Below are 26,973 nucleotides of genomic sequence, written 5' to 3'. Positions count from 1 at the left end.
CTGTTTTGTTTGTTAACTGATTTTGAAGAGGAATTTAAGTCTCTGTGGGGAACATTGTTTAAATTGGAACTAACAGAGATAGATTAGCAGTTTAAAAGAATGTATGTTGTCTTGTTTAAGCATTTCAATTGATAAAAGTTATGCTGAGATTTCATAGAATCCCGAATGCAGAAAGAGGCCATTCGATCCATTGAGTCAGCACAGACAACAATCCCACCCAGGCCCTATACTGTAACCCCACATAATTACCCCACTAACCTACACATCCTGGGATACTAAGGGGCAATTTAGCATGGCCAATGTGCCTAACCTGTGCATCTTTGGACAGTGGGAGGAAACAAGAGCACACAGAGGAAACCCCCACGCAGACACAGGGAGAACATGCAAACTCCACACAGACAGTGACCCAAGCCAGAAATCATCCCCAGCACTGAGGCAACAGTGCTAACCACTCTGCCGCCCCTAATACATTCATTATAATTCAATTCTATCGTTAAAAAAAGTTGATTCGATAAAGCTTCCTAGTGTGTCAATGAATCATACTTGGAGTGAAACACCGTATCGTCAACTAGTGCCAAGATAAATAAAAAAGTTTGGGTTAAAGTTAGGCTTCAGAACATACTTTGAGGTTTCTGCTCAGGTAGCCTAACTCCACCCTGCTGCTGAACATCTGGCATGTAAAACAAAAATCAGCATTTAATCAAAAGTATGTGCAATGGAAAGGAAAGGACCTCTTTTCTGTGTTGTAAAACAGAGTCAGCATGCTTTACACGCTACAGACCTTTCCTGGATCAACAAACGTATTTTCGTGAAAGATCTCTCTTTTTATAAATGCATTTTCTGGGTGGGTAGTCACTGCAGAAGCACTAATGCCCACACACGTGCCACTTTGGAGCTTTAAGGACACTTGCAGCACACAAAAGAATGGGTGCCAACAAGTCCAATCCACTGCCATTTGATTTTTATAAAAGGTAATAATTTGTGACAAAATTCCCACGTTACAATCTTTTTTACAACTACAAACCCCCTTTCTCATGTTAGGCAGCTGCTGGGGAAAAAAAAAGGGCGAGGAAAAAAGATGCAAGGAAATTATTACAAGATTAATCCATCTAAATTCAGTTGATAGTTGGAAACTCAGGGAAATTTATCAGTTACCCTGATACCTACATTACTCACAGCATTCTTGGAGCGTGGAGTTCCCATGCAATTGAACAAATGATTGCTCTCATGTTTCCAGTAAAGTACATTGTATACTGCTAAAAACTGTTTGTATTGAAAGCATTACAGCTCTCGGTGAATACTTACCTTTACTGCTTGGCCAGCTTTAATTGTAAAACGTGGAGGAAACCTGTATGTAGTCCAGGACATATCATCGAATTGTCTTTCTATGGTCCATCCATTTAATGACTGATCCTACAAGGATATTACAAAATTTGAAAGTTTAATGTTTATTAAAACGATAACAATTTCATAGAATTCTTCCAGTGTAGGGGGAGGCCATTCAGCCCATCTTGACTGCACCAATTCTCCAACAGAGCATCTTACCCATGTCCTGTCCCTGTAACCCACCATATTTACCCCGCTAATTCCTCCAGCCTATACATCTTGGGACACTAATTTCTGCGCAAGACTAATTTTTCACACAGTTTTCAGAGAAAAATATAAAATATCTTTCATTAAAACTTGTAATTTGTTCTAACTTTTTAAAAAATTAACTCAATTATAGCAGGCATGTTACCTGTTACATGTAATGTGTAACAATTACATTACAATACTCAATAAACAGTACAGCTTTTGCCATTGTACTAGATAGCAGTGTTCAAGACAAGTTATTGGCAAAAGCTCATTTCACCCTAATCCTAGTTCTGTTCCTCGTGCACAAAGACCAAATTGATCTAAACATCCTGGCCCACCCAGGCTGACTGAAGGCCATCTGGACTTGAAAGATTAACTCTTTTTCTCCTTACAGATGTTGCCAGACCTGCTGGGATTTTCCTCCAGTCTTAGTCTACGGAGGATTTGTACATCTCAACTCCCAGTAAATCAAAGAATCCATACAAGGCAGATTAGGCCAATCAGCCTATCGAGTATGCACTAACAACAATCCCACCCAGGCCCTATCCCTGTAACCCCACGTGTGCGCCAATTTAACGTGGTCAATCCGCCTAACCCGAAGGAAACTGGAGCACCCAGAGGAAAGCCAGGCAACCTCGGGGAGAACATACAGACTTCACACAGACAGTCACTTGGGGCTGTAATTGAACCCGAGTCCCTGGCACTGTGAGCCAGCAGTGCTAACCACAGTGCTACCCTATACTGTGCTGGACAAAAAATCCAACATGCTTACCATTTCGTCTCGAAGGAATAAAGAAACAATGAAGTCGTCCTGCACATGTCAACAGCAACAGATGATGACGCAAAGACAATTAATTTGGTGGAAGGATAAGATGATACGCACCGTTCAGAGATCTTATACTTAAAGCACTGATTTAGTTAACAAATCACCAACGGCTACATACTATTGCATTTTAGATGTGCCTAAACAAAAGGCATCAAACTCTAGATGGGCCTTTACCCTATCAGAAGTATTCTTCACTTTGACAAATTTTCCTTCATCATCAACTTCTTCCAAGGTAATTTTTCCGACAGTAATCACATGTTCGTGCATTTCATAATCACTGCCGGCACTTTCATCTGGGTACAGCCTCCGCTTTGTTCCTCGGTTTGAAGTGATGCGCCTCGGAGTGGATGGCACATTGCGTGAAGGCGGGCCAGGAGTCAAGTCAAGTCTGTAATATTGGACAGTGTGGAAGGTGTTAATAAATGTTTGATTCCACATGGAAATTTACCAATTTTATTTTCTCACATCTGCACTGTGTAAACACAGAAGCGCTCAATAAAAACAAACCACATTGCAGTGTGAATAACCTTTCCCTGCACCTCCGACACAATGAGGTTGTACACCCATTCCTTAACAGCAGAGGGACTTTTACACTTTTCATTTTCCTGATTTAAAGGAAATTTTGATCCAGTCTAAGAATATGCTCGCTCACCCCCCCCACTGGAGTTACATACTTGATCCCACTTCTCTCCACTTTCCATACATCTTTTCATAGTTATCAGTGATTTCCTTATAAAGAACAAAGAACAACACAGCACGGGAAAAAGGCCCTTCGACCCAACGAGTCTGCGCCGCCATTTCAACATTTTGAGTCCCTTCTCCACCCATGACCCTTGTCTATGCTTATGGCATTCCACACTGGAAACCAGATTGAGGGAGACTAATTTAGGGACAATTTGTTACACCAATCAGCCTAAGAGCACATCTTTGGGGTGTGGGAGGAAACCAGAGCACCCGGAGAAAACCCACACAAGCACGGGGAGAATGTGTAAATTCCCGCAGACACTGGCCCAAATCCATGTATCTGCACAGCAAACAGTGATAGTCACTGAGCTGTCGTGTTGCCCAGCATCTGGTCCAGTTTAAGTGTACACTAACGATGTGAAGCACTAGGCTACTCTCGAAACATCCAAGAGCAGCCCGCGCACGACCCACAGCGTGTATGCTCCTTGTTGGACAACAAGGCAGACCGAAGCGCCTGTGGATTGAAAGAGAAAAACATCCCACTTAAATGCTATCACTGACTCAAAGATGTGAAGGTTAGGAGGACTGGCCATGCTAAATTGTCCCTTAGTGTCAGGGGGATTAGCAGGGTAAATACGTGAATTTGTGGAGATATGTTTATTTATTAGTGTCACAAGTCGGCTGATATTAACACTAATCCCCTAATTAACACACTCCGGCGCCTGTTTGGGTACACGGAGAGAGAATTTAGCACGGTCAATGCACCTAACCAGCATGTCTTTCAGACTGTGGGAGGAAACCAGAGCACCCAGAGGAAATACACACAGACATGGGAGAATGTGCAAAATCTGCACAAACACTGACCCAAGCCGGGAATTGAGCCTGCGTCCTTAGCGCTGTGAGGTAGCAGTGCTAACCACTGTGCCACTGTGCCGCCCACAAATTGTTCATAATCTCACTTAGTGATTACAATATGGATGAGTGAAAAAGTAACGCAGAGTTCTGATGAGAATACGACAGTCCATGATTTGAGGGTGGGGATATATTGACTGATACAAGTATATTGTGGATAACATGGTGGCAACAGTGGTTAGCACTGCTGCCTCACAGTGTCATGGAGCTCAGTTCAATTCTGGCCTTGGGTCATTCTCTGTGTGGAGTTTGCATGTTCTCCCCATGTCTGCGTGGGTTTCCTCTGGGTGCTCTGGTTTCCTCCCACAGTTCAAAGATGTGTGGGTCATGTGGATTGGCCATGCTAAAATTACCCTTTGGTGTCAAGGGGACTAGCAGGGTAAATATGAGGTGTTACAGGATAGGGTGGAGGTTGTCGTTTGTACAGTTCAATGAGCTGAATGGCCTCCTTCTGCACTGTAGGGATTCTACGAAAACCTGATTATTGGCCTGGAAAAACTGGATCATCTTATATGTTGAGTTGACTTATACATCACAACTGATTTGACGTATTGTCACGTGTTAACATAAAAGTATTGTTTCTTGCGCTCTATACAGGCAAAGCATATTGTTCATAGAGACGGAAATGAGAGATTGCAGAATGTAGCGTTACAGTCATAGCTAGTGTGTAGAGAAAGATCAACTTAATGCAAAGTAAGTCCATTCAAAAGTCTGACAGCAGCAGAGAAGAAGTTGTTTTTGAGTCAGTTGGCATGCGACCCCAGACTTTTGTATAATTTTCCTGAGGAAGTGATGGAAGAGAGAATGTCGGAGGCGCGCGCTGTCCTTAATTATGCCAGCTGCTTTTCCGAGGCAGTAGGAAGTGTAGACAGAGTCAATGGATGGGAGGCTGGTTTATACTGAACAATGCAATTTAAGGTAAACAAAGCAGAAATTGCAAAGAACTTGCCTTTGCTCCTCTCCTTCCACCATCTTCCGGTAAGCAGCTAGCTCCACGTCCAATGCCAGCTTCACACCAACTAGTTCATTGTACTTCTCACGAAATTCAGTGATATCATTGTCTTTTTCCTGCATCTGCCTTTGGTTCTTTGCCTTCTCACGATCTAACATCGCCTCTAGATCCTGAATTTCCCTTCGCAGAGCAGAATTCTGAGCAAATAAAAGAAAGAAAAGGAAGAATAACAAAGAGAACAAAAACAACAGTGAAAACGCCTCGAAAACGAAGCTTCCCTCTTGTGGTCATATTCAAGCCCCAACTGAATCTTTTTGAGAAATGCATCCGCAGAAGCAAAAACTATTCCAACCAGGTTTTTTTTTATTTTTAACTCAATTTGAGAAAATATCTTGGGAAAGTGCAGCAGTGTTAAGCAATAATAAAGTGCTTCCATAAATGTGAAAAAACTCCATATAGTTTCTGAATTTGGTCAATGAGGAAGATTATCCCAAACACGTACATTTCTTACTTTTATTTATTACAGAGGATTTAAAATCCAATCATACATGCACTCCATCCCTTTGACAATCAGAAATTGGATGCAATTTTATTTTCCCATAAGTGTCAAGTCAGAGACACATTAACAGAGGATGTGACTTAAACCAGACCTGAAACACCAACACTAAAGGCACCCCATCAATGAAAGAGTGTAAAGAGCTAGTTCTCCTATAGTTACTGGTCATTTATTCAAATCTGGCTGTTATTCCTTACTTAATGAGTTGAAGAATTAGCTCTCTGCTGTTGATAACCTCAATAAACTCCCTCTTATTGCAAACCCAGCACAAGATCAATCTGATATGTTTTTCATTTGTGCGACAAGGGCGTCACTAGCTGGCCAGTATTTATTTCCCACCCACAGTTGCCCAAGGGCAACGGTTTCATGATCATTAGAGACTGTCCAGATTTTTACTGAGTTAAAATTTTACCATCTGCTGTGGTGGGATTCGACCCAGGTCCCCAGAAAAATTACGCTGGGTCTCTGGGTTACTGGTCCTGGTGACAGTACAACTATACCACTGCCTCCTCATTGTGAGGCACAGTGACATCCCCCACCCCACCAGTGATCACTAACCAGCATCACACATCCAAAGCACTGATAAATCAGATAACAAGATTGGCCAGATTCAACTCAGCAATCTGAGAGACACAAAAAGCACACAACAGGTGGCAGACTGAGATGATGCATTCAAAATAATACTTCAATTTGTTCGTTCTTGGAGCTGCCTTCAAAGCTTCTTACGGACCAGTAGATAGCTGCCACCCTCAGTTGAGAATTCCTATATCATTTCATCCAATTTATTGCAGTACATTCAAAACTCAAGTATACCTGGTAATCAAAATGTTCATTCACAGAATCTCTACAGTGCAGAAGGAGGCCATTCAGTCCAATGAGTCTGTATCAACTCTCCAATAAAGCATCTTAGCCAGGCCCTATCCCCATAACCCCATGTACTTACCCCCCACTAATTCCCCTAACCAACATGTCTTTGGGACATTATGGGGCAACTCTGCGGGACAATTTAGCATGGCCAATCCACCTAATCCGCACATCTTTGGACTGAGAGAGGAAACCGTAGCACCTGGAAACACACGCAGACATGGGGAGATTGTGTAAACTCCACAGAGACACCCAAGACAGGAATCGAATCTGGGTCCTTGCCACTGCGAGAGTGCAGTGCTAACCACCATGCCACCCAATTAATATCCAAAGAGAATTTATCCTCTCCTCAGAATAAGTAACTAGACTATACAGATTTAAGTGGGAAAAGAATGCAGGACAAGCAAAGAAACGAAATTTAAGCAACAGATAATGAACTGGAAAACAGGCCCTAAGGGATCATAAAAGCAAGTTAAAAAGTAACTCTCAAATTAAATATATAAAAGTGATACTTCCAGGGATCTGGGGAAGGGCAGGAACATAGGAATAGGATTAGACCATTCAGCCCATATTCTCACTTAGTGAGATTATGGCTGATTTGTGGCATAACTCCAAATATCTGCCCCTGGCCCATATCCCTCAATAACTTTTTGGTAAGCAAAGGTATCTGTCGCAGATTTAAAATGAGCAACTGATCTAGCATTGACAGCTGTTTGCGGAAAGGATTTCCAAACCTCCGGCACCCTGTACGTGTAGAAATACTTCCTAACATCTCTCCTGAACGACTGGCCCTAATTTCTAGACAATGTCCCCTAGTTCTGGGATTGCTAACTCTTCCCAAAGAGCTGATACAGGCAAAATAGGCCAAATAGCTTCCTTCTGTGCTGCATGATCATTCTATTGTCCTAAGTTTCCACCCCACAAGTTCTGGTTGCTTGCTCGTTTTGAATAGACGGAGGTTTTACCTTACTGCGACATTCACGCAGCTCCGATAATACAGAATCCGCCCTTATTCTTGCCGCCGTCGCTTCTTCCCTTGCAGCTTCAGCCAGCTCCCTGTTCCTTGCAGCAGACTGTTGGCAACTCTCCAGCTGTTATACAGAGAGAAAGAAAGAGATCAGTGAGAATGAGGGGGAAGAAAATAAATTGCTGGTTCCAAATTGTGCATGATTTCCGACAATACACTCTACAACAGTGCTACGTTTCAAACACGTCCAATGTGCAATAACTTGGGATTTCCTGAGGGCACAAAAAACGCGATATGTTGCATGTTTTTTTGAAATACCTCTGCTTTAGCTTATAAGCTGTAGCTCAGTTGGCTGTACTCTCAGAGTCTCACGTCTGTGTGTTCAAGTTTCATTCCAAGACTCCAGCACAAAAATCAGGGCTTACATTCCAGTGCAACACTGAGGGAATGCTGCCCTGCCAGAGGGGCTGTTTTTCAGTTGTGACATTAAGTCAAGGCCCAACGTATTCTCTCATTTGACAGAAAAGATGTTAAGGTGCTATTGTTCTGAGCCCAATTGATTTAATACTGGACAGATCCCAGAACAAAACCTGGCCTGATAGATCCTAACTTTTTGCTTTTGAAACCTTGTAGGAAAGTTACTGAACAAGTTCACAAGAGTCTGCTGATGGACTTTTAACATAGAGGATAAAAGATTTATTAAGGAAATTGAACGTTACATCAGATAGAATGGTTGGAAAGATCTTAACACAAACATAAGATCAGAGAATCCCTACAGTGCTGAAGAAGGCCATTCAACCCATCGAGTCTGCACCAACCACAATCCCAATCAGGCTCAAGACCTGTAACCTCACATACTTACCCTGCTAATCCCTTGACATTGGGATCAATTTAGCATGGCCAATTGTCCTAACGTGCACATCTTTGGAGTGTGGGAGGAATCTGGAGCACCTGGAGGACACCCAAGCAGACATGGGGGGGGAAGTGCAAATGCCACACAGATAGTGACCCGAGGCCATAAACGAACCCGGGTCCCTTGCGCTGTAAGGCAGCAGTGCTAACGACTGTGCCATCATGCCACCCTAAAGATGATGATTCAATTTTCCAATATTCCTGCACCCAACAATGGCTGGAATTCTACAACTATTCACACAGACAGGATTCTTGGGCATGACCAGAGAATCTCAATGCTAGCAAGCAATGCTCCACCTCCCACTGGTGGGAAGCACGTAACTCGGAGGCCAGAGAATCTCACCCAACCTCTTTACAGGCACAGAAACCAGTGAAGAGCTACCGACATCTTGACACAAATGCTTGGGACTGGCGCACATGCAAATGGCTCTCTTCTGGTGAGTTCCTGAGCTGACACACACCCAACTCACATCTCTCCCCAGGTGACATCCAAAATCAACTGCAGTTTAAGCTCACTCTTTCAGCAGCAGCACTGTTAAATTGATCACCTTAGCGAGTCCTATAACTGATTATCCAGTTAACTACTGGCCCACTAGCCTTGTACTTTTCCCTTCTAAAGAGCTGAGAAATCCAAGTCTTCACTCTCTAACACACATGGAACTCTTCCCCATCTCTGTCACGTGACACTGTCGCTAGGCAAGGCCAGTTTTTCCGACTTTGCTTTTTTCCCCCAAATCATTAAATGTCTGAAGCCTTTTAACCCATCCCTTTCACTTCAGAGATTGAAAGACCTCGTATAGATTTATCATATACACATGCATTTATCATATATAATAAAGATTAGCATATGTATTAATATACATTTATCATATGTTTTTAATAACCAAACCCAAAAACTGATCTTTCAACATAAATCCATTTTCTAGGGACCTAAGCCCTTAAATCACCTCCATGGAACTGAAATCCATCTGCCTTCCTTAACATAAAAGCACATATATAAAAGCATATATATGAAATTATATATTGTTCACACTCTTTCAGAAAACAGGAGATCTTCCCAACGTTCTGGCCAATAATTATCCCTCAATCAACATCACAAATACAAATTGTGCATTCATTATTACATTGCTGTTTGAGAGAGCTTGCTGTGTATAAATTGACTGCCATATTTCTGACGTTACGACAGTGCTACACCTAAAGAGTAGATCATGTACTGTAACGTACTTTGAGATGTTCAGCAATCACCCCATAAATATGCAAATCTTTCTTTCTTTTAATTATATGCCAGGATTGACATGGGACGGGACAGAAAGAGCTTGCAACTTTGACAAACGCATGGTGCGGCAAGGTGGCACACTGGTTCGCACTGCTGCCTCACAGCGCCAGGGACCTGGGTTTGATTCTTGGCTTGAGTCACTGTCTGTGTGGAGTTTGCACATTCTCCCAGTCTCTGTGTGGGTTTCCTCCAGGTGCTTTGATTTCCTCCCACATTCCAAAGATGTGTGGGTTAGGTAGATAGGCCATGCTAAAATTGCCCCTTAGTGTCAGGGGGACTAGCTAGGGTAAATGCATGGGGTTATGGGGATAGGGCCTGGGGCGGGGATTATGGTTGGTGCAGAGTCGATGGGTCAAATGGCCTACTTATGCACTGTAGGATTCTATAATTAACTTTACACTTAATGATGTATTTTTGTTGTAGTATCACAACCATAAAGTAGTAAAGGAAACAATTTGCATACAAAGTCCCACAAATTACAATGATGTAATGATGGGCTATTTTATTGATCGTTGAGTAAATACCTGGGGCCAGTGATCACCTTTGTTTTTTAAAGCTTACTAAAAGCAGACTATGATTATCTAAATTGGGACAATCAAAGTAAGTAAACACACACACCTTTTAGATCCAAACCTCATTCATCATGGGCAGGGAAAGAACACAAATTCTGTTGGTGAAATTGTCTTTTCAGTTTCACTAGTTTGTTGCAACGTGATAGATATGTTTTTATTGCAGTGGTAGATTACAGCACTTTGTCTCTACAAATCAATAAATTAGCCAATCATAAAAGCATTGCAACTTATGGGACCATGTGTGCAAACTCATTGTCAGATTACTTCACTTCATGGTTGTGATAATCACAACAAAAATGCAACATTAACTGTAAAGTTCCTTGAATTTGTCTAAGTTGCAAGTTCTTTCTACCCTCAGATACCAAAGCAGTTTATGTCCAAACATAGAAGACTTGGACTATATCCAGGCTTGGGTTAACAAGAGGGAAGTAACATTTCCACACAATGACCATCTCCAACAAGAGACAATCCAACTATTCCCCCCACTCTTTCACATTCAATTGCATTATTATCGCTGAACCCTCCCTGCCTTTTATCAACATCCTGGGGATTATCATGGACTAGAAATTGAACTGTACTAAATGCTGTGGCTCCAGGAGTAGCTTCAAGGCTGAGAATCCAGCAGTTGTAACTCATCTCCTAACTCCCCAAACCCTGTTCACCATCTACAAGGTTCAAGTCAGGAACGTGATGGACAATGCTCCACTTGTTTGGATGAGTGCAGCTCGAGAGGCAGCTGGACATGACCCTTGCAGCTAAAGGGATCAAGGGGTTTGGAGAGAAAGTGGAAGTGGGAGACTGAAAGTGCATGATCAGCCATGATCATATTGAATGGTGATGCAGGGTCTAAGGGCTGAATGGCCTCCTCCTGCACCTATTTTCTATGTTTCCAACAACACTCAAAAAGCTCAACACCATCCAGGGCAAATAAACCAATTTGATTGACACCTCATCCAACACTTTCTGCATTCACTCCCTCCACCAATAACACTCAATGGCAGCAGTGTGCACCATCGACAAGATGCTCTACAGGAATTCAAAGCTCCTTCAACTGTGCCAATCAAACCTGCCACGTCTATCAGCTAGCAGTCAAGGACAGCAGATACAGCAGAACCCCACCACCTGCACCCCTCCAAACCACTCACTATCCTGACTTGGAATATATCACTATTCCTTTACTGTAGCTGGGTCAAAATCCTGAAACTCCAGAAGCTCATCAGCACTTTCTCAAGGACAATTAGTGATGGGCATTAAATCCTGGCCTAGGCACTGCCTCAACAATATTTTAAGTTTGGTCAGCTGCAATGTATCTTGCAACCACATTTCCAGGAAGGTAATTCTCTAGTGAGCTTGAACTTGGAACAGATTGGGGGCATCCCTTCTCCTGTCAAGATATTGCTATATATTATCTTGGCTTTTTAGATAAAGGGCAGCTGGCTCGATGGAACTGTAAATCATAGAATCCCTGCTGTGCAGAAGGTGACCATTTGGCCCATCACATCTGCACCAATTCTGCAACACTTCATCCCACCCAGGCCATTTCCCCATAGCCCTACATGTTTACCCCAGTAATTCCCCTAACCTTGGGACAATTTAGCATAGCCAATCTAACCCACGCAAAATAGCTTCTTGCTGTTATTTTAAAAGCTGGCAACAAAATGACTTCCTTGCCACATGACTTGTACAAGTTTCAAGTTATTTTTCCAAAAAGGGGTGGAACATTGATTTCACATCTTGCCTTGTCCTTTGATGTCTTGAAATTCACATAGCCACATTTGAATCGGGGACCCCCGTAATGTATGTTGATGGGATCCATTCACGTTCGTCTAACAAAGAGTTTCAATGTTTCACAATGGACAAAATAAATAATACCGCTGGCTGAGATGCTACAATTCATTGTCCATCCTCAAACAAAGGATGTGTGAATTCCCCAATAGCTGTGGCATATTTATTTAGGTATTCACTGGAGAACGAGGACAATCTGGAACTTGAAATGCCGAAGGTCAAATGATTTCCAACGGCCATTTTAATCGTGTGTGTTCAAAATTGATTGAAAGTTCAATTTTCAAGAGCACAAAGTTTATTTTTATTGAGAAAAATAATTTTAGGAGCAGGTGGATGGTATTTCCAAACTAATCCCCTCCCTCCCACCATATTTCACATGGTATTATGAACCACATCACCTATGCAAAGGGGCTCAACATCGTAGAAAAACAGTAGGAAAGTTCCAAAATTTCCACCCCAGCAATGGATCCTGCATGCAGGCTTACGACCCACACTCTTATCCCGGGATCATAACAGTCCCATATCACAGGAGTAGGGATGGGAGTCCAAGAGTCAGATCCCATTCACCATTTTTAAGTCCTCCCCCACCTCTGGCCTCTGGACAGATATATTAAAACCTGGTAACATTCTGATAAATCTTTACTGGACATCTCCAAATCTACTATAATCTCCCTAAGGTGTGCTGCCCAGAACTGACCACATACTGCCATTGAGGTCTAACAAGAATTTTATACATTGACCACGTTGTGTAACAGCCACCCCACTGTATAACAATTCCTTTGAAAAAGGGGCAAACACATTGCTTTTTGTACCCGTTCACTAGTTTCTATTGATTTTTGTACATGGAGCTCTAGATGTCTCTGCTCCTCCACAGTTCCTAGATTTTTTACTGTCTAGAAAATACCTTATGAATGCGAACATGTTGAAGCAAAAATACTGTTGGTGCTCTGAACCCAAGATACAAACAAAATGTTGGAAATATGGAGCGGGTCCGATATTTTTGGCGGGAGAAACAGCATCAGTGTTGGAAGGCGATAGTCTCTGATCAAATCTGGGCATTGTCTCAACAGTCACATGAACAAACATGAACACTGTTTGCTGTTAACAGAGTTTCCCTTGTATGATTCATTTCCTTTCGCTATAACTATTACATGATGTGATTCAGCAATTGTGCACATAGAATATCCAGTAGAGTAGAAATGTTATATTGCTGCTTGAGAGTTTTAAGAGCTGTAAGATCAGAGGATATGAACTGCAGGTGGAGGAGAATAGAAACCCCACAGTACAGAAGGGGGCCATTCAGCCCATCGAGTCTGCACCAAGCACAATCCCACCTAGGCTCTACCTCCATATCCCAATATATTTACCCACTGATCCCTCTAACCTATGCATCTCAGGACTCTAAGGGGCAATTTCTTAGTATGGCCAATCAACCTAACATGCACATCGTTGGACTGTGGGAGGAAACTGGAGTACCTGGAGGAAACCCACGCAGACACGAGGAGAATGTGCAAACTCCACACAGACAGGGACCCGAGCCGGGAATCGAACCCAGGTCCCTGGAGCTGTGAAGCAGCAGTGCTAACCACTGTGCTACCGTGCTGCCCGAGAATAAATTAAACATGAAACATTATTTCAGCGGGTGTGTGTTAAATCAATAATAAAGTCCCGAGGAAGATAATGGACACGCTCCATTATCAGCTATATGGACATACGGTTGATTTTGCCTCAGGTGGATTAGAAGGTGAATTCGCAGTTTGCCTGACATGCTGCCGCTTGCATGTCGCTTTTCCCAAAAGGTGGCTTCTTGGGAAAGAATACCATCTGCTCCGCAGTGACCCATAGCAACAACAGGCCATCAGTCCTGTTGAGAGGGGAGAGCACTGCAGAGACAAGTAGAAGAGTACGAGGGCACCTCAACATGGAACTGCCCTCAGGAAGAGATAAATGCAAGAGACCCAAAGCTGGTATGGCCATCGGATTGGAGGGAAAACTCTCCGTGGGAAGAATCATCAGGTGGGGGGGGGGCAGGGGAAGGTTGGGGGGTGGTGCAGCCTTTCACCCCACATGGCCCGACAATCTTTTTTTTAAAAAAAAACTCATTGATTTGTGGGACATGGGCGTCGCTGGCTGGCCAGCATTTATTGCCCATCCCCCGTTGCCCGAGGGCAGTTGAGAGTCACATTGCTGTGGCTCGAGAGTCACATGTAGGCCAAACCAGGTAAGGACGGCAGATTTCCTTCCCCAAAGGGCATTAGTGAACCAGATGGGTTTTTCTGATAATCGACAATGGTTTCACGGTCATCAGTAGATTCTTAATTCCAGACTTTAAAAAAAAAATCAAATTCCACCATTTGTCGTGGTGGGATTTGAACCCGGGTTCCCAAAACATTAGCTGAGTTTCCGGATTAATCGTCTAACAACAATATCATTAGGCCGTCGCCTCCCCAACGGGATTCTGGCCTTTCTCCAGGACAGCGGCCTCTGCTCACCACAGATACCACTCTGTCATACAACACTGCCACACAATGCCCCCTAAGTGGGGCTTCAATTGTCCCAACTCGCTGATCCCTTCCACAAACTGCCAGCTGGCCTGTATTCCAGCCCACACCAAGGAAGTCTGCCGGAATACGTCACGGAGATGTCCCCATGTGGCGCCCTGTCTCTCCAAAGGGAAATACAGCCCTAGGATTACAGAGACCAACAGCAGGGCAAATAATAATGGAAAATGTTGGAAATAGTCAGCAGGTCTCGCAGCACTTGCGGAGAAAGAATCAGAATTTACGCATTTACACTGGGGTGGGGGGAGACACAGATTTCCGAACTTTCGGGGTGTCAGTCAGTCATTGGGACTTTCATCAAGCCATCTTGCATGGACATAGGTTTCCTTTCCAATTGAAAATGTCAGTGACTTGGTTTATTGCCACATGTATTAATATACAATGAAAAAAGTGTTGTTTTCTTGCATGCTATAAACATAAAGCATACAGTTCATAGAGAAGGAGAGAGTGCAGAATGCAGTGTTATAGTCATAGCTAGGACGGAGAGCTAAGTGTGAGGTAGTTCCATTCAAAAGTGGCTTCTTGCAGCTTAGGTACCAATCAAAAGCCTTCCAACTTGGAAGGACCATCAAGCCACGATGATGGGCAAGTAACAGAAGCAGCGTAAGGTGCCCACTCACCAACATTTTTAAAACTTTAAACTTAAAAAAGGCACTCATCAACATTCCTGATGAACCCACCTGCTACACAGGGGTTGGTAGTCCTGCCACTCTGAACCCACCTGCTCTAATAAGAATGGCATTGGGAAACTGGCATGCCAACCTGCACCAACCAGTGTTTCCAGGTCCCTGTCTACATCCACTCTCGCACCCAAAAATTCACTTCATACTTTCCATCGGAACGGGGAAAAGTTCTGATTTCCAGTTTTATTGGCACCATTTAGTTTCTTACCAAAATATTCGTTCTTTTTATTCCTCCAACTGCAGTACATAAACTCACATTCCCTGACTTCATGCTGCAGATTTGCCACATTCTTGCCTACTTGCGTAATCTGTCATATCCCTTTGCAGACTCTGTGGCTAGAGGTGGTGTGAATGGCAGAATCTTGAACAGCTGCCATCAGAAAACCAAAGTAAAAAGGAAATAAAAAGAGAAACAAGAGAAAAACAAACCCACTAATGGAAAGGAAGCAAAATGTGTCAGAGGTTATGATTCAAAATTGTTGGGCCCTAGAAGGCCATGAAGTGCCCAGTCAAGAGGTGCACTGCCACTGAGCTGTGTTGGAACATGGTAGCAGGTCAAGGCAGGAAGGTCCGAGTGGGAGCAAGGTAGAGAATTGAAATGACCTGCTCAAAGGAAGCTCACACTTGTGGACTGAGCACAAGTCTTTTGCAAAGTGGTCATTCACCTTGTGCTTAGTCTCCCCAGGGTAGAGGAGATCACATTGTAATCAGAGAATACAGTCTGCTAAGTGGCAAAAAAGTACAATCAAATGACTGTTTCACTTGAAAAGAGTGTTTGGGATCTTGGATGAAGAGAAAGGAGAAAGTCAAATCGGATGTGTTACACCTCTACCACTTGCATGGAAACGGCACAGAGAGGTGACTGAGGAGTTGACCAGATTGCCGTAGATGGAATGGTCCCCCTTCAGGATGCTAAAAACGAAAGGGGAAGACGTAATGTCTTAGTTACGTCAGCAGTTGTGTGTTTTAACAAAACAAAAAGACGTGGTTTGCACATGTAGATTCAAACTAATAGGTTTTACTGAAGGATGTTCACTGCACCACAGAATACAAACCTAGCAGCAGAATGACATCACCATCAGATCATGTGATCAGCTCTTGAAGCAATCTGCAACCCTTTTAAAAATGTAACAAAGATAAGGGGCAGCACAGTAGTTAGCACTGCTGCCTCACAGCGCCAGAGACCCAGGGTTCGATTCCCGGCTTGGGTCACCATCTGCGCGGAGTTTGCACATTCTCCCCATGTCTGCGTGGGTTTCTTCCGGGTGTTCTGGTTTCTTCCCACAGACCAAAAGACATGCTGGTTAGGTGCATTGGCCATGCTAAATTCTCCCTCAGTGTACCCGAACAGGCGCTGGAATGTGGCGACTAGGGAATTTTCACAATTACTTCACTGCAGTGTGAATGTAAGCTTACACTAATAAATAAAATGTGGTGGTGGCATCACCTTGGTGATGGAAAAATGGCAGATGATGATCCATTGAAAATGGAGGCTGGTGGAGTGGATTGAGAGGTCAAGGGGAACCCTATCATGCTTTTGGGAAAGAGTGATTCCCACACTAACTGCTTTTCAATTACAATGGTTATGGAAGTGGGGAGGTTGGATTGGAGTCCTCCACATTTCTCATTGCTGTTGACCTGAAACATTAAAATTACTCCTCGCTTTAGACTCTGCCAAACCTGTTGGGTAATTTTTGTTTTCTTATCAACATTTAACAGTTTCTCACAATTTAGAAGATATTCTGTTTTTCTACGCTTCCTACTGAAGTGAATAACCTCACATTTCCCGACATTACAATCCATCTGCTGCCTTCTTGCCAATTTGTGTAATCTATCACGACTGTTTTCCAAACACTGTCTCCATCTTACTTTGCCACGAGCTTTACATCTTCAGCAATCTTGGATAAGTTACACATAGTTTTCATCAAATGCTTTAATGCAGAGAGTTAAGCAGCCGAGACCCCAACTATGAAAATAAAGCTTCTAGTGGGAGTTACGGATACAAGTGAGGCAACCATATTTTTGATCCTGTAGTGGCAGAAGCCCTGGAACAATCCAACTAATGACGCCTTCCCAGAGATCACAGTATAAAATTTATTGCTACATAACGTTTTTTAGGGTGGAGTTGGGGGGCCAGGGTGGGTGGGTGGGTGGGGTGGCGGTGGGTAGGGGGGAGGTTGGAGGAGGCTGAAGAGTAAAGGGTTAAATTAAGGGGAGAAAAAGAATCTGGACACATGTTTTCCAAACCAATGGAAATCACCGAGTTTCCACCTTCATTAGATGGCGCAGCAGTTAACACTGCTGCCTCACAGTGCTGGAGTCCCGGGTTCAATACCGGGTCACTGTCTGTGTGGAGTTTGCATGTTCTCCGAGTGTCTGTGTGGGTTTCCTCGCACAGTCCAAAGATGTGTGGGTGAGGTGGATTGGCAATACTTTGTGTCAGGGGGACTAACTAAGGTAAATACATGGGGCTATGGGGATACGGTCTGGGTGGGATTGCGATTGGTGCAGAATCAATGGGCCAAATGGCCTCCTTCACTGTCAGGTTCTATGATATTTAAATTTTTGACAATCTCTTCCAGATCATTTAAAATGTTTGAATACAGTATGGAAACACCAAAACAATTTATTCTTTTTTCCTGCTGCCTGATAATAGTGAAGCATCAATGGAAAGGTTGCCTTACAACATAGATATTGATATAAACAAGGCCCTGAAAGAAATCCCTCCTATCACCATCAGGTGGAGTATATGGAATCTTGCCTCTACGGGGCTACGTAACAAGTTTGCCGATTAATAATGACAGGAAGAATTGACAGGGCCAGCAATCTCCCGACAGCACAGCTGATGTCACTGCAAGGTCAACCCAGTCCATAATGTGCCAAGACAGTTAGCACTATCGCATCAAGATTGGTTCTGCTCCAAGCACATCTTGATGACTCGACAGTAAAAGAAATCAGCGACAAGTAACGCAGGAATTCCAGAATCAATTCAAATGCCTTTGCTTCTTATCCTATCCCTTCAGTCATTGCTCTCTCGGAGTGACTTGGTGCTTCTGTTCTTGGCATCTCTGCATTTCTACATCTGATAGTCTTTACAAAGTTGGATTTATTCCCCTCAGGCTTTTCCAATTCTATAAGGTACCTCTTTCTACAGTAGAGGTCACACACATAGAATTGTGCTCATGCATCCAAGAATGGGAGAAGATTATTCCACTATGAGTGAACCACAGTGAGAACAGCAGTGTGACAGAGCATACATCATGAGACAATATTTACCTCCCTCTTTGTAAGGAATTAACAGTCTGACAATATTGAAAATGATTGTCCTGTGACAAAGGCCTAGGGTACATTAACGCCATCATCTTGATGTTTTCCAACAATCCACCCAAGATCTCAACTCGAGAGTAAATCACTGTTCCTTCACTGTCACTTGGTCAGAGCTCCCTAACTAATAGCATTTTGGAACAACCTTCACCGTATAGACTGCCGAGGTTCATGAAGGTGTGGTTTACTTCTAAAGGGCAATTAGGCACAGGCAATGAATAGCAGCTCTGCTGACCCTGTCTGCATCTCGATGGTTGGCACGGTGGCACAGTGGTTTGCACTGCTGCCTCACAGCACCAGAGACCAGGGTTCGATTCCAGCCTTGGGTCACTGTCTCTGTGGAGGTTGCACATTGTCCCCAAGTCTGTGTGGGTTTCCTCCAGTGCTCCAGTTTCCTCCCACAGTCCAAAATTGTGCAGGTTAGGTGCACTGGCCATGCTGGATTGACTCCAGTTTTTTTTTGGGCGGGGGGGTGTTGTTTAGCAGGGTAAACATGTGGGGTTACAGGACACAGGACCTGGGTGAGGTTGCTGTCAGTACAGGCTCAATGGGCTGAATGTTCTGTAGGGATTCTATGATTAAAAGAAAACAACAAACTGAAACAATTTTAATGTAATTTTCTGATTACACACACATTGATTTTCACAAATAAAGAATCAAATTTGCTATATGTATAACAAAAGCCTTTTACAATACTCCAGTCAAAGGTGACCTTTCTTGAAAAAGCAGTGGGCTCCACTGCGCCACGTCTGCACTAGTTTGCTGAGTAGTGGCTCCCACACCTATGCAAAATAAGTCACATTCAAGTGGACTGAATGAACCAATGCCGTTTACTAATCAATTGAAAGTTGCACACAACGTGGTGAAATGCTTTATACTGCAGCAACATTTGCGTCGGACGTCCCGAAAGAGGGAGCATGCGGAGTTCACGAGCATCACCGAGGTCTTTGGTAGGGACTAGGGTGTATTACTGACCCTTTTAGTTTGATGTTTAAGTTTCATTTGTGATTTGTTTTTGTTTAAGGCAGTTGCCCTTTAAGGGGCTGACCCTTTTTAACTATATCCCTCAATTTATTTTAGTTTAGTTTAGTGGGAATGCTTCACACTAATGTTTTTAAGTTAAAAATATTGATCTCTAACATGGCAGAGAAAAGGAAAAAATTACCTGACAACCAAACTTAAGGTGACAGAAGTTTTCTGGAAAGTAAAGGACAACAGCAACAGAAGGTAAAAGCAATATACTGCAGATGCTGGAAAACAGAAAATTCTGGAAAATCTCAGCAGGTCTGACAGCATCTGTGGAGAGAGAATAGAGCCAATGTTGAGTTTGGATGACCCTTCATCAGAGCTCAGTAGAAGATGTTTTGTAAATTTTGATTTGATTTGTCACTTGTATTGGTACACAGTGAAAAGTATTGTTTCTTGTGCATTATACAGACAAAGCATACCATTCATAGAGCACATGTAGGGTAAGGAATGGAGAGGGTGCAGAATGTAGTGTTACACTCATAGCTAGAGTGTAGAGGAAGGTCAGCTTAATATAAGGTAGGTCCATTCAAAAGTCTGGCAGCAGCAGGGGAGAAACTGTTCTTAAGTTGGTTGGTATGTGACCTCAAGACTTTTGTATTTTTTTGAGGACAGTGACTCAGCCTCAATATAGTTACGTAAATGCAACAACGCTCTTAAAACTCAAGTTTATAATTGCTAAAAATGAATGAAAGTTCTCCTTTTTACCTTCATTAATTAAAATAAATACCATTGAAGTGCAGCATTTCCAAAGTAGGCATTATTGTCCCCAGTGTGTCTGGAAAAGATGTTCTTAAACAGCTCCGTAATTTTGATCCAATGCCACATATTACAGGCGCAAGATGAATTCTAACCAACTCCCAGATATATGTTTCAAGAAAAATAGTGTATTCAGGAGATTACGGTAGATTTCACTGCATGGAATTTCCTCAAGACGTTTTCCTGATCAGCCATAATGTTGTCCCGAAATTGAGAGAAATCCCATTTACACAAGTGTTTGCACCAAAGTTAACAGTGATCAATCAGAAGAATGCTCAAGGAAATTCCAGGCACATAACTTTAATCCCAAGGAAAATGTAAGCATTCAGTTGTGGCATAAAGTTATAGACACATGAGCAAATGAGCTGCAGGGGGGATTTATTTTGTTAAATAGCACAGAAGAGCATAACTAGGGAGGTAAATTTTATTCAAAACCTGGTGCAGGTGCAGGTGCATCTACACAGTATAGGCTAATATTATGGAGCAGAATTAGCCTTGGATTCAGGCCAGACATTAGCTGTGCTATGTCTGACTCACCACCGTGCTCACTGGAGAACAGGTAATGGCCTAGTGGTATTATCGCTCGACTATTAATCCAGAAACTCAGCTAATATTCTGGGGACCCGGATTCGAATCCTGCCACAGCAGATGGTGGAATTTGAATTCAGTAAAAAAAAATCAGTAATTAAAAATCTACTGATGACCATGAAACCGTTGCCGATTGTTGGAAAAACCCATCTGGTTCACAAATGTCCTTTAGGGAAGGAAATCTGCCATCTTTACCTGGGTGTGGCTTATATGTGACTCCAGAGCCACAGCAATGCGGTTGACTCTAAAATGGCCTAGCAAGCCACTCAGCGTCAAGGGCAACCAAGGCTGGTCAGCCAATGGCACCCACGTCCCACGAATGAATAATAAAAAAAGCAATGATATAGTGAATTCTTCACCAAATCTCGGTTTAATAACGAGCTCCATGGTGTAATAGACTGCATTCTTTGACGAGATTGCCAAAGCGGTGAATTCCAGACCACTGACTCTTTGTGGAAAGGCGAGATTCCCAGAATCATCACAATACAGCTTAAAAAGTCAAAGCAACGCAAAACTACAAGCACCTCGCTCAGACAAGCCCCGATGGGACAACTGCAAAGCCCACAGATTGGAAATGTGTCTGAAGGGCTGATCAACATGCTAGTTATTGCCAACATGTGGGTGGACTCTCGTGTTTAATGCCTTTGTGGAAGGGAAGGAACATGAAGGGCTCTTAAATCAAACATGCAGTCACTTCATCAATCACTGCTACTTTTCCTGGGCAGGATGAGGGCTAACTACATCACTCAATACCAGTACATGTTAGACATTGTGAGTCGGTCTTGGGTATTTTGTGTTGCCTGTCACTCCTATGATGGCACCATTTCCCTCAGGAATTATACTTCTTGAGTGTTGTTGGAGATGCATTCATCTGGGCAAGTGGATAGTATTCCAAAATACTCTTGACTTTTGCCTTGTCGATGGTGGACAAGCTTTGGGGAGTTGGGGGAAGAGTCACTAGTGACAGGGTTCCTCTGGACTGTTCCTGTAGCCATAATGTTTATATGGCGAGTCTAGTTCAGTTTCTGGTCAATGGCAAACCCCAAGATACTGATAGTGTGTGGTTCAATGATGCTAAAGTTATCGAATGTCAAGAGCCAGTAGTTAGATTCTCTCTTGTTGGAGATGTCATTGAATGTTACTTGCCACTTGTCAGCCCAAGCCTGGATATTATCCAGGTCTTGTTGCAATTGGATATAGACTCCTTCAGTACGAGGAGTTGCGAATGGTGCTGAACACTGCAATCATCAGTGAACATCTCGACTTCTGACCTCATGATGGAAGAAAGGTCATTGATCAAGCAGCTGAAGATGGTTGGGCCTTGGACACTACAGGGATTCCTGCAATGAAGCCATGGAACTGAGCTGATCGACGTCCAATCACCGCAACCATTTTCCTTTGTGCCAGATATGACTCCAACCAGTGGAGAATCCCCTCGCTACCCCGATTCCCATTGACTCTGGTTATGCTAGGGCTCCTTGATACCACACTTGATCAAACGCTACCTTGACGTCAGGGCAGTCACTTGCACCTCATTGCTGGAATTGAGCTCTTTCGTCCATGTTTGGACCAAGGCTGCAATGAGTGATCCTGCCAGAACACAAATTGAGTATTAGTGAGCAGTGTACTGCTAAGCAAGTATCCCTTAATAGCAGGGGAATGTCAAGGGCCAGTAGTTAGATCCTCTCTTGTTGGAGATGGTCATTGAATGTTACTTGCCACTTGTCAGCCCAAGCCTGAATATTGTCCAGGTCTTGTTGTATTTGGACAGAGACTCCTTCGGTATTTGAGGAGTTGCCAATGGTGCTGACCTAACCCTAACCCAACACGTTACTGATGATCAAAAATAGACTTATGAGGTAGTCAGTGGCCAGGTTTGTCCTGCAACAACCTTCAGCCAGAAGCGTCAAGTGAATGATCCACCTTGGCCACCTCTGGAGGTCCCAAGGATCAGAGGTGCCAGTCTTCAGCCAATTCAATTCACTCTTTTGATATCAAGAAATGGCTGAAGCCACTGGATACTGCAGAGGCTATGGGACCTGGCAATATTCAGGCAGTAGTACTGAAAATTTGTGCTCCAGAACTTGCTGTACCCCTAGCCACGCTATTCCAGTACAGGTGCCACGTTGGCGTCTACCAGACAATGTGGAAAATTGTACAGGACATACCTGTGGTATCTGTAAAGGTGATTATCGACTAGCACCATCAAATAGAATTACAGTTTAATAAAGTTTTATAGACCTGATTTTAGTGTTGGGGAAAAGTGGTAAATGACGTGTTTAATGATAGGATTGCAGCAGGTGGGAGAGGGCGCCTTATTTGTTTTGCGCAATTGGAACAGAGTCCAAATTGAGCGCACGGCAGCTGTGTCTTTGCTACTGAGAGACACGGCACTCGCCCATTGCGGTCAATCCCTGTCTCCCACCCATTGCTTTGGTGCAATTTAACAAAACCAAACATGCTGCTGGCTGCGGTGCCTTCACTTTCCTGACCAGACCTCCACACTTGGACTTCCAGAGATTCCGATTTCTGGTAATGCAGAAATGAACTGGCAACTGAATTGGCACAGCCAATCACAACCTTAACCAAACTGAGAGTGGCTTTTAGACTACACGGTGCCCATGCTTCACGAGGCCTTTACATAGCATGTGCCAAAGGGATGGTTCTGTAAAGGGCCACAACATTCTGATTGAGTAACTTGGCACATCATAACACTCAGGGCTATGGGCTAAGTGCTGGTAGATGGGGTTAGGTGGGAGTTCAGGTGTTTCTGGTGTGTTGTTTTGGACTCAATGGGCCGAAGGGCCTCCTGCGCTGTATCATTCTATGAAAAGCTCCTGGAAAAGTCATCCCCACACTCCTCACAAAAAAAAATAGGAGCCATTCAGTTTTTCAATTGCTGAAACTTCCATCCAGGCAAGTAGCAGTGATAAAGAGACAAAATCAATTTTGAAAACCTATCAATCATTGTTTGCAAGATGAGTATCACGTAGAGAGCTAAAAAACCATGTCCAAAAAACTGGTGCGAATTGAGGGAGGGCGACAGGGATGAATGTCGGAAAGCAAGATCGAACAAAATAAAACCATGTCAATAAAGAGGCAGATTTGACCATAAGTGTTATATACAGGGGATTAAATATATGCTCCTTATTCATATGTATCCAAGTAACATCCACTTTGCATATTCATATCCCATAATTTGTGAAATCACTTCCTCAAAGTTGGGAGGCACCCAAAATAATATTTTTAACATTGGGAATTTTGACAGATTCTCTGTCAGGAATCCATAATTTCTAATGATCCTTCCTTTGGAATAATGCAATTCATAATAATTCAGTTCATAAGGGTTGGGTTTGAAAAGGCAGAGAAGGAAGGTTTGCTGGGATGAAGTTCTGCTGAGTTTGAAAGGGAACCATATTGAAATTATTAATGAATGAGTGGAGTTTTCTAGACTGTTATTAAACAGCTGCTGAGGGAACTTTCAGACAAAATTACCATTAGAGAATAGATTCTGGGCCAGATGAATAAATAAATAGTGTTAATTATTTGTCTGACTAGGGTAGCTAGGGACATTGATAGGCAATTAGGTTTTTGGGAAGGTGGTTAAATTATAATGCCATCGCTGATAATATTCAATTAACCTCCAGGGCAAAAATGCACAATTTTACAACTCTGCTATTTAATTAGACTCAGCACAATTAATCAAAAACAAACACATTTCTAGTAAATCGCAGGCGCAAAGGAGACAGGGGGCATTGCGGTTTAAATTGTAATGAAATTATTCAACATTGGAACCAGACTTTACTGTGTCGGTGGCACAGTGGTTAGCGTTGCTACTTCACAACGCCAGGGACCCGGGTTCGACTCCCAGCTTGGGTCACTGTCTGTGTGGAGTTTACAATGTTTTTCCCGTGTCTGAGTGGGTTTCCTCCGGGTGCTCCAGTTTCCTCCCACAGTTCGAATGATGTGCTGATTAGGTGTATTGGCCATGCTAAATTCTCCCTCAGTGTACCCGAACAGGTGCTGGAGTGTGGTGACTTTGGGGGGGGGGGGGGGTGGGGGGTGGTTTCACAGTAACTTCATTGCAGTGTTAATTTAAGCCCAATAAATTGTGACACTAATAAATTGACATTTTAAAAGGGTAAAACAATGCAAAATTGTTAAACTCCAATTCAGGAGGATTTAATTATTTCCCTTGTTGCAGCATCAAGGTGAACTGAAAATCTTTTCAATAACCGCCTGCAAGTGTGGAATGTTAAGGTCTGAGGCGAAAAGGATGGGGGTGGGGAGGCATTGGGGTGGAGGTGCTAAAATGAAGCTGTACCACTAATTAAGGGGTGAACATTTACTGGAATGTTTTGAATGTATGTGAATATATTAGTTTCCAACACCAGAAAAAGGTAGCTCCCCTGCAAACTCATTGACATACTCTGTCTCCAACCCTTTGAAAGTGAAATGATACTGGATTTTGATAAACAGCATTTAAAGATAAAAAGGCAATTAAAAATAAAGCGGCATTTAAAGATAAAAAGGCAATTAAAGATAAAGCGGCATTTAAAGATAAACCAGCATTTAAAGATAAACATAAACAAGAATCAGCTGTTCTCACTACAAAACACCCTCATAAACTTAACATTTTCTTCGAAAGTGAAAGAATGAAAGGATAAAGCAGAAACTTGAATCAGCTGTTCCGAGCACAAAGTTCCCCCATCCTTGTACTTTGTACTTGCTACGTTTTAATTATTTATACGTTAACTAGTTTTTATGGTAACACAGTGAGCCTGATAACAAAGTTGTCCCCCGGCAGTGAGTTTCTGCGTTAAAAAAAACTTGCCTCATACATCTCCTTTAAACCTTGCCCCTCGCACCTTAAATCTATGCCTCCTAGTAATTGACCCTTCCACCCCGGGAAAAAGCTTCTGACTATCCACTCTGCCCCTCGTAATCTTGTAGGCTTTCATCAGGTCACCCCTCAACCTCCGTCGTTCCAGTGAGAACAAACCACGTTTCTCCAATCTCACCTCATAGCTAATGCCCTCTATACAGGCAACATCCTGGTAAATCTTGTCTGTACCTTCTCCAAAGCCTCCACATCCTTCTGGTAGTGTTGCGACCAGAATTGAACATTATATTCCAAGTGTGGCCTAACTAAGGATTTGCGAGGCTGCAACACGACTTACCAATTTTTAAACTCAAATGTCTCGGCCAATGAAGGCAAGCATGCTGTATGCCTTTTTGACTACCTTCTCCACCGACAATGCCACTTTCAGTGACTTGTATACTTGTGTACACAGATTCCTTTGCCTATCAATACCCTTAAGGGTTCTGCCATTTACTGTATATTTCCCCATCTGTATTAGACCTTCCAAAATGCATCACCTCACATTTGTCTGAATTAAACACCATCTGCCATCTCTCCGCCCAAATCTCCAACCGATCTATATCTGCTGTATCCTCTGACGGGCCTCATCGCTATCTGCAATTCTACCAACCTTTGTGTCATCCACAAACTTACTAATCAAATCAGTTACATTTTCATCTAAATTATTTATATATATTACAAACAGCAAAGGTCCCAGCACTGATCCCTGAGTTGCGCCACGTGTCACAGCCCTCCATTCAGAAACGCACCCTTCCACTGCTACCCTCTGTCTTCCAAGTCACAGCCAGTTCTGTATCCATCTTGTCAGCTCACCTCTGATCCCATGCGACTTCACTTTCTGTACCAGTCTGCCATGGACCTTGTCAAAGGCTTACTGAAGTCCATATAGACAACATCCACTGCCCTACCCTCATTCATCTTTATCACTTCTTCGAAAAACTCAATCAAGTTAGTGAGACATGACCTCCCCTTCACAAAACCATGTTGCTTCTCGTTAATACATCCACTTATTTCCAAGTGGGAATAAATCCTGTCGCGAAGAATCCTCTCCAATAATTTCCCTACCACTGACGTAAGGCTCACCGGCTTGTAATTACCTGGATTATCCTTGCCATCCTTCTTAAACAAAAGGGGCAACATTGACTTTTCCCCAGTCTTCTGGGACCTCCCCTGTAGCCAGTGAGGATGCAAAGATTTCTTTCAAGGCCCCAGCAATTTCCTCCCTTGCCTCTCTTAGTATTCTGGGATATATCCCATAAGCCTTGGGGA

The 26,973-nt window shown here is 43.1% G+C and overlaps 1 protein-coding gene across 1 annotated transcript in view; it reads right to left on the bottom strand.

Annotated features, from left to right (window-relative positions):
* LOC145338710 (lamin-A-like) overlaps window positions 1-26,973 on the bottom strand; it is a gene marked incomplete at its 5' end in the record, with an annotated part of 62,363 nt that overhangs the window by 20,043 nt on the left and 15,347 nt on the right. Inside the window, 4 exons of the mRNA XM_080183109.1 lie at window positions 1,306-1,413; window positions 2,576-2,789; window positions 4,947-5,146; window positions 7,335-7,460. Coding sequence (XP_080039235.1) covers window positions 1,306-1,413; window positions 2,576-2,789; window positions 4,947-5,146; window positions 7,335-7,460 — 648 coding nt within the window. The remainder of the gene's footprint in view (window positions 1-1,305; window positions 1,414-2,575; window positions 2,790-4,946; window positions 5,147-7,334; window positions 7,461-26,973) is intronic.

This window comes from Carcharhinus amblyrhynchos, unplaced genomic scaffold, assembly GCF_965287045.1.
Source record: "Carcharhinus amblyrhynchos unplaced genomic scaffold, sCarAmb.v2.hapA chromosome_152, whole genome shotgun sequence".
NCBI classification, from domain to species: domain Eukaryota; kingdom Metazoa; phylum Chordata; class Chondrichthyes; order Carcharhiniformes; family Carcharhinidae; genus Carcharhinus; species Carcharhinus amblyrhynchos.
Note: the sequence above shows the minus strand (reverse complement) of the source record. Positions and strands in the feature narration are given on the sequence as shown.